At 40.9% G+C, this 14,713-nt stretch overlaps 1 protein-coding gene across 2 annotated transcripts in view; it reads left to right on the plus strand.

Annotated features, from left to right (window-relative positions):
- The window catches only part of EPDR1 (ependymin related 1), a 30,309-nt gene extending 15,832 nt beyond the window's left edge, over positions 1–14,477 (plus strand). Inside the window, exons 2-3 of one of the 2 annotated variants that reach the window (XR_005021291.1) lie at positions 10,010–10,121; positions 11,441–11,549. Coding sequence is in view for 1 of the 2 variants with exons in the window: in XM_036864140.1 (XP_036720035.1) it covers positions 11,441–11,649; positions 12,789–12,982 (403 nt within the window). In the remaining variant the exon portion in view is untranslated. Of the gene's footprint in view, positions 1–10,009; positions 10,122–11,440; positions 11,650–12,788 lie in introns of those variants that run through there. The other variant, XM_036864140.1, reaches the window with a different exon arrangement.
- Positions 14,478–14,713: the final 236 nt, after the last annotated feature.

A 14,713-nucleotide genomic window follows, 5' to 3' on the forward strand; every position in this document is an offset into this window, starting at 1 on the left:
TAATTTATGCCCAGGCCAGGATCTGGTATTTTGCGTTCTAGGATTAACCAAATCCTTGGGCCCTGCTCATTCTGGAAGGGAAGGCTTTCACAGACTTGTTATAAGGAATCCAATAGGTAATACCTATAAAGTATTGGTTTTTACTTATTTCATGTAAGGTGCTTTCAGCTGCAGAAAATTTCACTGTCAGAGGCTTAAATTATAAGGATGTTTTTTGTTTACCTCAGAATTCTGGTGATACGTGTCTGTAGGTTTGACTCAACAGTTTCACCAGGGCCGCTGGTTGGTTCTTCTCCATGCATCCACTCTGCCATTCTTAGAATGTTGGCCCGTAGTTGCAAGAGGGCACACTGACTTGTTGCCTCATGGCTTCAAGATGGCTGCCTCCACTCCAAGCATTAAGTTCTCACCCAGCTACGTTCAGAGACAGAAAATGAAGGAAGTGGAGTGGAACAGAGACTCTCCTCTTCTTTTTTTGTGAGAAAAGAAATTTCCAGAGGATTCCCTCTCCCCGTAGACTTCCCTTTAGATCTCCAAGGCCAGAACCAGTAATACTCCTAGCTTCAAGGAAGACTAAGAAAACGAGTATATGAGTATACTTTCTTAGCCTCTATAGTGAGAAGCAGGTCAGGGAGAACGGGTGAGAATGCCTGCTAGGTCTTCCACAAAGGGGTCTATTATGCCCTCAGGAATGTTCTCTCCTTCATCTCTCCATCTCATCTGAATGAATTAACCCTTCTTTGTTACATAGCAGATCACATCTTAATGTGTACAAGTTAAATGAGTAGTTTACTTGTTAAACATTAATTGATTATAGTAAACACAACTGTAATCAGACTTTCCTACAAAACTCTATATATCCTTGGGGCTTCCCCGGTGGCGCAGTGGTTGAGAGTCTGCCTGCCAATGCAGGGGGCACGGGTTCGAGCCCTGGTCTGGGAAGATCCCACATGCCGCGGAGCGGCTGGGCCCGTGAGCCACAGTTGCTGAGCCTGCGCGTCTGGAGCCTGTGCTCCGCAACAAGAGAGGCCGCGATAGTGAGAGGCCCACGCACTGCGATGAAGAGTGGCCCCCACTTGCCGCAACTAGAGAAAGCCCTCGCACAGAAACGAAGAGCCAACACAGCCATAAATAAATAAATAAACAAATACTTTAAAAAAAAGCTAAAATATTAAAAGAAATAAAAAACTCTATATATCCTTTCATTTATATAACAACTTCACATCCATTATCTCAAATCATCTTCATAATAATGCTGTGAGATCAAAATTTTAGTTTCTCTTTATATATGGGAAACATGGAGATTAAAATTATGATCATACAGCCCACCAGTGGTAGACGGGGAGCCTTAATTCCTTGACCAAAGCTTCTTTACAGCACTTTTCATGCTGTTTGTAAACCATATCCTGAGGTAGGAAAATTAGACAGAAAGGATATCTCCTGTTTTCTCATAGTAGGGTAAACTTCTGGTACCTTTTCTAATGGGAAGAAAATAATGAAGCTCTACATCCAGTTAAAAATTCCACTGTTCCTTTTTGGGAAACAGTAGTACCTCATAAAATATAAAATGGGAATTTCCCTTGATCCAACAATCCCAGGCTATAAATTTTAAATAGGGATATAGAAACAGAAAGGCAAAAGGGCTTATCTCCAATTTGTATTTAGCATTGTTAATACTAATGAACTGTGGAAATAATCTAAGTGGTCATGAGTAGGGAACTACTGAAGCAAATTATGGTATATATATACAAGAGAACTATGCATCTGTTAAATTATTGTAAAGCAATGTCATTTATGAAAATCGATGCAATCATTGATTAAAAATTCCCAAATAGTAGACCGAACCCAATAGCACATTAAAGAAAAAGAATACATTATGATCAAATGAGGTTTATTCCAGGAATGTAAGGATGATTCAATTTTAGGGAATCTGTAAACATCTGTGATGATAAAATTCAATAAACATTCTTGACACAAAGCATTCAAAAGAACTGATTGATCCTTCCTTAATATGATGAAATCTGTAGCGTTCTTAATCTGCTTAATATTGAAACCATAGCCCCTTTCCCACTAAACTCAGGAAGAAGGCAAAGATGGCCATTTTCTCCATTTTATTTAATATTATGTTGGATTTACTGGCCAATATAATCGTACAGATAAAATATTTAAAGACACGAGAATTAGAAAAGAAGAGATAAAAACTATCTCTGCCAGTGATATGGGTGCAGTGTACCTGGAAAACATAAAAGGCCTAAAAAATAAAACTAATTGAAACTGATTCAAACTAAGAGAATTCAGTAAGGTATCTGTATATAAAATTAGCCTGAAAAGTCAATAGCTTTAATATATACAAACAATAATCTGCTAGAAATAACAATGGAAGATCTCATTTAAAACAGCAACATCAAAAACAACAAAAGACAAACTACTTAGGAATAAACTCAAAGGAAATCTGCAAAATCTGTACAGGAAAAATTTCAAACACTCCTGAAAGATACAAAAACACAAAATGAAATTTGAAAAAATGTAAAGACTTTTTTTTTTTGGCAGGGGAATAGGATGACAACATCATACAGATATCCATTCTTCCCCCTCCGAATGCCAAAAGGGTGGTTTTTGTTGGAGCTAAATAAGTTAATTCTAAATTTCATATGGAAAAATTAAAAAACCCAAATATCTAGGAAAATCCTGAAAAAGGAGGACACAATAGGAGGTCTAGTAAATTCTACAAGATTATGAAACAACACACTATTAGGTCTCTGTAATTAAAGCAGTGTGACACAGGTGCATGAATAGATAGACAACCCAATGGAATAGAGGCCTGAAGCACACTGACATAGATCTGCAGTTGGTGTATGATAAGGGTGGCATCTCAAATAACTGGGAAAAAGATAGACTTTTAAATCGATGATGTTAGAACAATTGGGAAAAGATAAAATTGTACCCATACTTTACACCATACACAAGAATAAATTCCAAATGAGATAAAGATCTAAATGTTAACAAAATAAAACCATACAGAGATAATAGAAATCATGGATGAATTTTTTTATAACCTGGAAGTAGGGAAAGGTTTTCTAAATATGACACAATCCAACAGCAATAAAAGGAATTTGACTTCAAAAATGTACAATCTTTTGCATTGTAGAAAACAATGTAAATAATGTCAACAGACAAATGGCAGAGAAAAAATATCTGCAACTTATATCAGACACAAAAGGCTGAATCACTAGCTATAGAAAATTCAGAAAGTATATGGTGCTTAAACATATGGAAAGATGTTCAACCGACTATAATGAGTGAAGGCAAATTAAAACTACCCTATTGAAGGAAGCTGAAAAGAGCAGGAATGAAAAAGACACTGAAGGAGACCTTCAAGATGGTGGAGGAATAAGATGTGGAGATCACCTTCCTCCCCACAAATACATCAGAAATACTTCTACATGTGGAACAACTCCTACAGAACACCTACTGAACGCTGGCAGAAGACCTCAGACCTCCCAAAAGCCCCAGGAGCAGCAGATTAAATCTCCACAATCAACTTGATGTACCCTGCATCAGTGGAATGCCTGAATAGACAATGAATCATCCCCAAACTGAGGCAGTGGACTTTGGGAGCAACTGTAGACTTGGGCCGTGTGGCTCACAGGGTCTTGGTGCTCCGGCTGGGTGTCAGGCCTGTGCCTCTGAGGCGCGAGAGCCGAGTTCAGGACTTGGCCCACCCAAGACCTCATGGCTCCATGTAATATCAAACGGCGAAAGCTCTCCCAGAGAGCTCCATCTCAACGCTAAGACCCAGCTCCACTCAAAGACCAGCAAGTGACACTGCTGGACACTTTATGCCAAACAACTAGCAAGACAGGAACGTGATGCCACCCATTAGCAGACAGGCTGCCTAAAATCATAATAAGGTCACAGACACCCTAAAACACACCACCAGACGCAGTCCTGCCCACCAGAAAGACAAAATCCAGCCTCGTCCACCAGAACACAGGCACTAGTACCCTCCACCAGGAAGCCTACACAGCCCACTGCATCAACCGTAGCCACTGGGGGCAGACAACAAAAACAACAGGAACTACGAACCTGCAGCCTGTGAAAAGGAGAACCCAGACACAGTAAGTTAAGCAAAATGAGAAGACAGAGAAATATGCAGCAGATGAAGGAGCAAGGTAAAAACCCACCAGACCAAACAAATGAAGAGGAAATAAGCAGTCTACCTGAAAAAGAATTCAGAGTAATGATAGTAAAGATGATCCAAAATCTTGGAAATAGATGCAGAAAATACAAGAAACATTTAAGAAGGACCTAGAAGAACTAAAGAGCAAACAAACAATGATGAACAACACAATAAATGAAATTTAAAATTCTCTAGAAGGAATCAATAGCAGAATAACTGAGGCAGAAGAACGGATAAGTGACCTGGAAGATAGAAGAGTGGAAATAACTACTGCAGAGCAGAATAAAGAAAAAAGAATGAAAAGAATTGAGTACAGTCTTAGAGACATCTGGGACAACATTAAACTCACCAACATTCGAATTATAGGGATCCCAGAAGAAAAAGAGAAAAAGAAAGGGACTGAGAACATATTTGAAGAGATTATAGTTGAAAACTTCCCTAATATGGGAAAGGAAATAGTCAATCAAGTCCAGGAAGTGCAGAGAGTCCCATACAGGATAAATCCAAGGAGAAACACGCCAAGACACATATTAATCAAACTACCAAAACTTAAATACAAAGAAAAAATATTAAAAGCAGCAAGGGAAAAACAACAAATAACATACGAGGGAATCCCCATAAGGTTAACAGCTGATCTTTCAGCAGAAGCCCTGCAAGCCAGAAGGGAGTGACAAGACATATTTAAAGTGATGAAAGGGAAAAAGTAGAGCTAACACCTATCCTTCTCAAACTCTTCCAAAATATAGCAGAGGGGGGAATACTCCCAAACTCATTCTATGAGGCCACCATCACCCTGATACCAAAACCAGACGAAGACGTCACAAAGAAAGAAAACTACAGGCCAATATCATTGATGAACATAGATACAAAAGTCCTCAGCAAAATACTAGCAAACAGAATCCAACAACACCTTAAAAGGATCATACACTGTGATCAAGTGGGGTTTATCCCAGGAGTGCAAGGATTCTTCAATATACACAAATCAATCAATGTGATAAACCATATTAACAAATTAAAGGAGAAAAACCATATGATAATCTCAAAAGATGCAGAAAAAGCTTTCCACAAAATTCAACACCCATTTATGATAAAAACCCTCCAGAAAGTAGGCATAGCGGGAACTTACCTCAACATAATAAAGGCCATGTATGACAAACCCTCAGCCAACATTGTATGTTCATTATGCTTACCAAAAAATGAAAAAGTTCTTTTAAAAAAAACCCTGACAGATAACATTTCTTACTTATCAGATGGGCACAAATCCAAGTTTGACAACACGATCTGTTGGCAAGACTATAAAGGAAACAGGTGCTCTCATATATTACTGATAGGAGTGCAAAACTGCACAACTCTTTGAAAAGAAATCTGATAATATTAACATAATACGCTTTGCCCTAGTAGTTTCATATCAGTAATTTATCCTACATATATACCTCCAAAATAGCACAAGGTTATTCAGTGTTTTGTTTTGGGCAATATAATAAGAATGGAAACAAGCCAATGTTCATTAGTAGGAGACTGACTAAATAACCAATGGTACTTACACACAATAAACTATTATATGGCCATAGAAAAGAATAATGACAACCTCTATGTATTAATAGAGACAGGAAAAAGCAAGGTGCAGAAAAGTGTATATAGAATTCTACCCTTTCTGGAAAGAAGAGAGAGAAATAAGAGTGCACACATGCGTTTGCTTATTTTTTGTCAAAAGAAATGAAGGAAAGTAACATGGAAGCCAATGAAAGGTGTTATCCATTGGGAGAAAGAGGGATGGGGCAGGGATTGGGATGGGAGTGAGACTTCTCTTTTTAAAATATTTTTTTAATTTTTTGGCTGTGCCACATGGCATGCAGGATCTTAGTTCCCCAACCAGGGATCGAACCCGTGCCCCCTGCAGTGGAAGCACGGAGCCCTAACCGCTGGACTGCCAGGGAATTCCTAAACAAGTTTTTAAAATTTTTAAAAAAAAATTTGAGTGAGACTTCTCTGAATGTGGTTTTTTATATTGTTCTGAGTTCTGAAACATGAAAAACTTTACATATTTAAATAATAAAATTAAATCAAAGGGGAAGAGTGTGAAGTCCCCGAATTGAGAACAAACAAATGAACCCAATGATATATCAATCTGGAAATATAGCCACCCAGGGAACAGGGTTAATCCAAGTGAATTTTTAATGCAGTATTGAGTTATATTCTAAGGACAGAAAGAAGTGCAATAAAATCTTAAACTTCACCGGGCAGTTGTATTTTTTGATAACACCTTTAAAAGTATTATTTCAAAGCTATTGTAGGATAAAGCAAATAAGTAAATTTGCTAATGTTTTTGGGAAGCATGACTTTTATTTGAAGAGAAAATATATACAAACATAAAAACAAAAATGATAGGGGAGAACTTATAATGTCAAATTTAGATTGGAAATATCAGTATGAATTCATGTTTTTTATTTTTTTCAACATAAGAAGTTCTGACCACTGAAAGGTCCTTAAAACAATGATATCCCAATGACAATGAGCACATCTAGGGCCCAGATGTTGGTTTCTAAGTTGTTTCCCAATAAGTTCCAGGTTTCCTTAGAGGAATGACTGATTTTAGATTTGGTGCAAGGAAAGTCTAAGATGAGCCTGGGACACTTGTGTCACAGAAAGCCAGGAATCACTCAAAGACTGATGGAATCATGTTATAAGTCACAAATAGCAGGTGGAAGGAGTTCCCACTGACTGAACTTGGGACGATTTGAACATCAAATGGAATAATGACTTTAATTATTTGCCATATGTTGAATAAATAAAAACCCGAGTGCAGAGTGATACTAGATAGACAGATGGATAGGTACCATTTGCTGTACCATTGGTAGCATCATACCAACCTCCAGTGAAATAATTGATTCAAGAAATTGTTTTACCTAAAATGATTAGGTGGCAGTTATGGGGTAACAGGATATTCTCAGCATCACAAAGTATTACCCACCGATTACTTGGTAATTGCAAAAGGAAATGCCTTTATGATGGAGACATCTAGAGTAACCATGTGGCCTGGTGATCAAAGTTGGTAGCATTACTAGTGGAATGGGACATCCCCTGTCTTCTGATGTGATGGGACATGAAGTACAGAGCCTTGTTTGTAAGAGATATTTAGGAAATAGATAAAGCAAATATGGCAAAATGTAACAACTGTTGAATCTAAATGGTAGATACAAAGGTGATCATTGTATTAGACCTTCAACTCTTCTGCATTTTAAAAATTTTCATAATAAATTAGGGAAAAATGATACCATTGATATGTACTTTTTGGAAATACTTGGGAGACTACCAAGGACAAATTGTTGAATTTAAAATGCAGGTTAGAAAAAATATAAATCATTATTTATTTTTGTAAAATGTGTATAGTACACTAAATTAATATATTTGCACACCTATGTTCATAGCAGCACTATTTAAAATAGCCAAAAGGTGGAAACAACCCAAGTGTCCATCCTTGAATGAATGAATAAACAAAATGTGATATATACATTCAATGGAATATTAGTTAGCCTTACAAAGGAAATTCTGATACATGCTACACTATGGATGAACCTTGAGGACATTATGCTAAGTGAAACAGTCCAGTCACAAAAAGAGAAATACTGTATGATGCCACTTATGCGAAGTACCTAGAGTAGTCAAGTTCATAAAGACAGAAAGTAGGATGGTGGTGGCCAGGAGCTGGGGGAGGGAGAAATGTGGAGCTGTTTAATGGGTACAGAGTTTCAGTTTTGCAAGGTGAAAAGAGTTGTGGAGGTTGGTTCCACAACAATGTGAACATACTTAACACTCCTGAACTGTACACTTAAAAATGGTCAAGGTGGTAGATTTTATGTGATGTGTATTTTACAATTAAAATTAAAATTAAAAAATCAGTAGACACATATGCACAGAGTTGTTATTTCTCTAAATTAGTTTCAATTTTTAGGAAAATGGATTTTCAGGAAACAATAGAAATTGTCCACGCAGCCTGAGAATTTTGTCAGAAGCCACAAAAATCCTTTGTCCCACGAGGTGAGAGGCAAAGTGGCCCGCCGGGCACCTCCTCTGCATTCGGGTTGCCATGGAAAGCTTGGCCTGCTGAACCCTTGGCTGGGCGGGGAGAACCTGAGACCCAGCAGCAGGGCCCTTCCAGGAACAATGCTTTGCTTGGTGTCTGGCCAGCGAGGAGGCGAAGTTTGCAGACTGTTGTTGACCCAGTGCTGGCCCGCCTGCCTCGTCCTTCACACATTCCAGCCCCTCACCTTGCCTGACTGCACCCTGGGGTGACTCCTGCCCTCACAGCTTCCTCCACTTCAGAGCCAGGCTTTGATCTCACCTCCCAGGATCCAGTTTCTGTTGAAGTCCGTCACTGCTTCAGATCTACGGGTTATTACCCGCACAGCATCCCAGGCAGATGATTCATTTCAACCCTGGCTGATCTCTGCATTTTGACCTTCTGGCTCTATCGGGTTCCAGGCCCTTTATCCTAGTTGTGATGGAGAACCTACATCTTGACTATGAATACGTTCATATAAACATACAAGCCATGAAAATCTTCTTTTCCAAAACTTTCAATGGAGTAGTACTAGCATTTATATCCACATGGGATTTTGAAAAAAATGACTTATACAGTTCTATTTTGTTTCCCATTAAATTAATACTTTCTGTTTTACTTAAGGCACTGTCAACATAACCTCAATATCATACTGTGCCCTCTTTTTTTCAAATTAAATATTTTGAAAACTTAGAAAAGTACAGAGAACATCATAACAAACACTTGTGTTCAGACTACCCAGGATTAACCAATGTTAACATTTTGTAGCAATCGTTTCAAGTCTAGAATTTTCATTTTACTTCTGTACATGGACAGAGCTGGCCTCGGGAAAACAGTGAAGTTAGCAGAGTTCCTTTCCTGCTGCCCCCTTCCCTTCCCCGGCAGGTGACTGACCAGGCATCCATGGACCTTGGTTCTTCAGTGGCCCGTGTGGTGCCTCTCCCAGAACAGCTGTGCTGGCGGCTGTTCCAGGGCTCTAGATGGAACAGTGGAGTCCTCAACTGTATTAGAAACGAGTCCTGGTTATGAGTCACACAAAAAGTTCCAAGCAGAAAAAGGAAAGTTATTAGAACAAAGGAAACTTATTATCAGAACTCTGCAGGTGGATCTGTAGGCAGTAGGCCTCAGAGAGGAAATGCATCCAGGAAATGAACTGCTGTTGGAATCCCAGCTTGCAGCTGCTTCTCTGTGCTTCATTCTTTACTCTTATTGGAAATTAGCCTCCATGGCTCCTGTGTTTACATACGACATGACCAGCCACACGAAGAGACTGACTAGCAGACCTTCAGTGGCAATTCCACATGTCCGAGCAAGAGAATCTGATTGTCCCACCCTGGGTCAGATGCCCCCCTCTGAGGAGGGTGGCCAGGTCATGTACACAAACATGGCCACCAGGCTCCCACTTGTGTGCTTCTGTGGATTCGGGGGCTGAGTTTCAAGAAGGAAACCCCCCTCTCCTGCACATGGGTGCAAAGCTTTCAGGGGACAATCACTGCACACAACTGGAGTATCAGCCAAAGCTAGGAATGACTCTCTAGCCTAAACACCGTGAACTTGGGAAAGCACAAGAAGATAATGCTGATGGTAAGGAGGAGGAGGCTGAAGATAACCAGTCCTGACGGCATACAGAGTGGGTGCTTCGTGGGCGGCCGCTCTCACTGAAAGGATCGTGGAGCAGGATTTGTGTGTGGACAAAGAATCCCATGTTATGACTGGAGTACGCTCCGTAGTTGATGCTAATGTTTCTGTATTCCTTCATGCATGTTTAGACTCTGATGCGCCAGGGACTTAACCGGGAGTGAGGAAGCAGTGACAGTCCAACTCCAGACTCCTCCAAAGGGCTTGTCCTTCGATGTGAACCCTGCATGTATAGTATAAGAGGTTGGCTCCATTTTTGAGCAATAGCGCATAAAGTGAACACTTCCTTTTCTTCCTCCATTCACTCCCACTTCTCACGGTCTGTGCTTGGGTTTTACCCTTGTAAGTCATTTCAAACATTTTCTAGGATAAGCAGGGTCGATATTTCTAAATACATAAAATGAGGTTATGTTTCTATTTTTATGCTAGCTCACAGAAAATGAAATATAATCCTAATAATGGTACTATTTTGACCATATGGACAGTTATCATTTATAATATTTTTTCTGAAGAAAAGAAATCTCAAACCCTGACTTGGGATGGAGAACAGGCATCCTCGGAGGGGGCTGTGGAGTGGAGTGAGACTTACATACCACCGAGAGTCTGTTGGCTATTATTTGCTCACGAAAAGCTGCTTCTCTGGACTCTTCTGCCCCCAGGTGTTGCAAATTTCACTTTTGAATCAGGGCTGCAACCTCATTCCACTCGATCGACAGCAGTGCCCTGAGTTTTAGATTGACAGTTGAATGCATGGCAACTCACCGAGCTTCACCCAATACCAAGATGGCTTAGCTTTAGGAAAGACACAGGGCTGGTGACCACACAGCGTGCAAGGGGATGGCGGGCGGTCTGTGGGCTCGGGCACAGACTGGGAATACTTCTGGCTTGCTCCGCATGTAGGGTGTGCACTGGATACGAGGGACGAGGCTGAGAACACGCAGACAAATTCAGTTCAGCGAAGCCATTCTCTTGGGGTCCCCTCAGCTTTTGTCCTTGCCTGTCTCAGCCCATTCCCAGCACAGCTGCACCTCACCAAAGCCCATTCCTATGATGACAGTTGAGACAGTGGGGCACAGGAGCCTGGTGCATCTCAGCAGGCTCTTGGCATCCTGCATTCAGCATATCCCTGTGGTCCCTTGACTCAGTGCTACAAGGACTCAACAAGTAAGGCAAGAGTCAAATCCTCCTGTGTCTCTGAGGCTAAAAGGTCACAAACCAGCTGCTAACCCAGGGCCTCACCTTCCTCATGTTTGTATCTCCAGCACAGGGTCTGTCATACAATAGGTACTTGATAAGGTAATAGGTAATTGATAGGTATGATAGGTAACTGTCTCATGAATATTCAATTTTGACCCCTGAACTTTAATTATTTTATATTCAAGTTGTTCATACGCCTAGTGTTTATAAGTAAGTAAATGATTGCCTAGCAGCAAAACTATTTTTTTTTCTATTTTTTCTATTTTAAGAATAACATATCAAAGGCCTTTGGCTTTTATGCTGATAAAAGACATGGTGATTGTAACATAAAGTCCTGAACTGTTCTCTTTCAATCTGTCTTCCAGATTATTTGAATATATTTTGCTCTATAAGGATGGAGTGATGTTTCAGATTGAACAAGCCACCAAGCAGTGCTCCAAGATCACCCTGACATACCCCTGGGACCCTCTAGACATTCCTCAGAACTCCACCTTTGAGGACCAGTACTCCATTGGGGGGCCCCAGGAGCAGATCACCGTCCAGGAGTGGTCGGACAGAAAGTCAGCCAGATCGTGTAAGGGTTCAAAAAAGTATTCAAGTATTGCATCTCAGGAAGCAGGATGGGAAATAACGTTTAAGTCCATTAAGGAAGGTAGTTGTTAAGGAAATTTAGAAGCTTAATCAAATTGTTTAACTCCATTTGCAGTCCCCAAATGTACTCTGCTAGTTGTGTAGTGCTGGGACCTAAGCAAGGCACTTGAACAAACACCTCAGCCTTCTAAGGCCCCCTGTAACTTTCTGCCACTTTGACTATTATGGGCTTAGCCTTGACTCTGATGTTTCATGACACCCTAGAGGTCTGTGACATGGAAGGTGTTTGTCTAAGTCACATGTTAGATTTGGGTGCCTCCTTTTCCTTTCCCCCAAACACTAACTAAAGTTGCAGCGACCAGATCTACTGCCATTATTACATCTGCTTTTATACATAGATGTGAAACTCTTCTCTGCAGTGCTGCCAACACACCTCCCCCAAGACTGTTTCAAAAACACAGGCCTTTGTGCTGTGGAAAACAGTATGATGGTTCCCTCCAAAGTGAAGCACAGAATTACCGGATGACCCAGCAATATAGGGCATATACCCTAAAGAACTGAAAGCAAGGACTCAAACAGATATTTGTACCTCCATGTTCATAGCAGCATTATTCATCAAGGCCAGAGGTGCAAACAACCCAAGTATCCATCAGCAGACAAATGGGTACACAAAGCTGGTGTATACATACAGTGGGAAATCACTGAAGCTTAAAAAGGAAGGAAATCCTGACACGTGGTACAACGTGGATGAACCTTGAGGACATTATGCTAAGTGAAAGAAGCCAGTCACTAAGGGACAAATACTGTATAATTTCACTTATATGAGGTACCTAGAATAGTCAAAATCATAGAGACAGAAAGTAGAATGGTGGTTTCCAGGGACTGGGGGGAGGGAGGAATGGGGAGTTAGTGTTTAATGGACAGTTTCAACTGGGGGATATGGGAAATTTCTGGAGATGGATGGTGGTGACGCTTTCATAACAATGTGAAGGTACTTAGTGCCACCAAACTGTACTTAAGAATGGTTAAAATGGTCTATTTTATGTATATTTTGCATAATTAAAAATACACACATTTTGCCTGTCTTGTACATTAAAAACTCAACTTGCCTTCCTCCTATAGATGAAACCTGGATTGGCATTTATACAGTCAAGGATTGTTATCCTGTCCAGGAAACCTTCACCAAAAATTACAGTGTGATATTGTCCACACGGTTTTTCGACATACAGCTGGGCATTAAAGACCCCTCGGTGTTTACCCCGCCAAGCACGTGCCAGACAGCCCAGCCGGAGAGGATGAGCGAGGACTGCTCCTGATAAGCCTGTGAATGCGGAAGGGACAGCATGAGACATCAGATGCCAGCTGCCCCAGCTCGAACCGGATTTGAGACTTGAGAGATGAGACTCTTCATTAGAGATAAATATCATAATTCTAGGAAGATAAACTTCGATGTGTGTTTTTTTTTTTTTTTCTATGTGTGGCTGTGACTACTTGGGCTAGGTTTACAAAAAGGAATGGAATGGAGAGTATGTGGTAATATGTGAAAAGATGGCTAACATGGGGACCTCAGATGTTTCCGAAGCCTGTCTGGGAGCTGCGCTTTCTGTGTGCAGGTGTATGGGAAGTGCGGTGGCATACACGGGGCGAGGGGAGGGTCAGCAGGGGCAAATGTGTTGTTATCGACCTTACTGGGAATTGCTAGATGGCTGGCACATGGTGATAAAAAGAGCGGAACGACTTTGGTCAGTTTTGGTGTTAATGTTTAAGCTCGCTACAGACAACGACCCGCTTATTGCCTGCGCCAGGGTAGTGACGCTCCCATGCTCCATGCCTCCAGCACCTCCTTTTCCCCCGCCCTGTGCTCCCCTGGCTGCTGACAGTGTGATCCCTTAAAATCCCTTCCGGCCTTAAGAGCTTTATGGCATGACCCAATGGATGTAAACATTTGGGGAGGAAATGAAAGGCTGTAAGGCAAAGTAATGATTCCTCTAAAGATATATTTTAAACAGGAGGGTTTGGAAAACCTTAACGTCTATTTCTGGGTAAGCATGAGCCATATATGCTTCCTTTTTTTCTATGCAAGAGTATTGATATATGTGCTGAATCACCACATACTTGTCAAGAGACCTGTAGAGACAGGTAGCATCCTAACAATAGCAGTGAAGTGGGAGTCAGGGGACTATTGTTTCTGAAATCCAGGACAAGAATTCCCTTGTACTGGAACTCCTTCGATTCACTAGACATACTGTGCTTCCCCTCACCTCTGCATCCCTGGGGCAGCGTTTCACAACCTCTTTGTCTATCTGACTTCTGCTCATCCTTCCCAGGTCAGCTCACGCATGGCCTTTGGAGGCTGTTCCCAAGCCTGGATTGGGTACACCTCGCAGCTTGCACATGCAATTCTGACAATGCTTACTAGGCTGTGTCTAAATTTCCTGCTTCCTGGATGCTCTCACTCACTAGCCTGGCTATGAGTGCCGTGAGTACGGGTACCGTGTTCTGTTTACTTTTATATGCCCGGCACCAAGTGCCTGGCACGTGGTCAGTGCCCTAAACATATGTAGAGTGGAGAAGGCTAGCCTCTCTGGTCCTTACTTCCTCATCTGTTAAATGGGATTGGGTTTGCTGACCTCTAGGGAGATATCTAGTAATAAAATTTATCATTCTAGATTCCTTCTACTATTGTGTTTTATCTGGCCATCTATCCATCATCTGTTACCAGGAGAAATGTGTGATGCCTATATTACGCTGAAAACAATCTGTATTACTCACAGTTTATCTATATTGTTTCAATAAACAAATTTAATTGCATTTCTAAGTGTTTTTTGATATATTTGTTTTTGTAATAAATATGGGTTATCTTGGCTATAAGGGAGTTAAAACGCTTCTCTAATGAATAAAGTGCTTCCTGTGATCTACACCAAATTCATTTTCCTTTCTCAAAAGCCTGCTCTTCCTCTTAAAGTCCAGTTGCCTGGGTCAGAAGCCTCAGAGTCACTCTTGGCCTCTATGTTCTCCTTCAGTCCTCAGAGGCAGTCAGTGTCCCG

The sequence above is a fragment of the Balaenoptera musculus genome, chromosome 9 (assembly GCF_009873245.2).
Source record: "Balaenoptera musculus isolate JJ_BM4_2016_0621 chromosome 9, mBalMus1.pri.v3, whole genome shotgun sequence".
NCBI classification, from domain to species: Eukaryota; Metazoa; Chordata; class Mammalia; order Artiodactyla; family Balaenopteridae; genus Balaenoptera; species Balaenoptera musculus.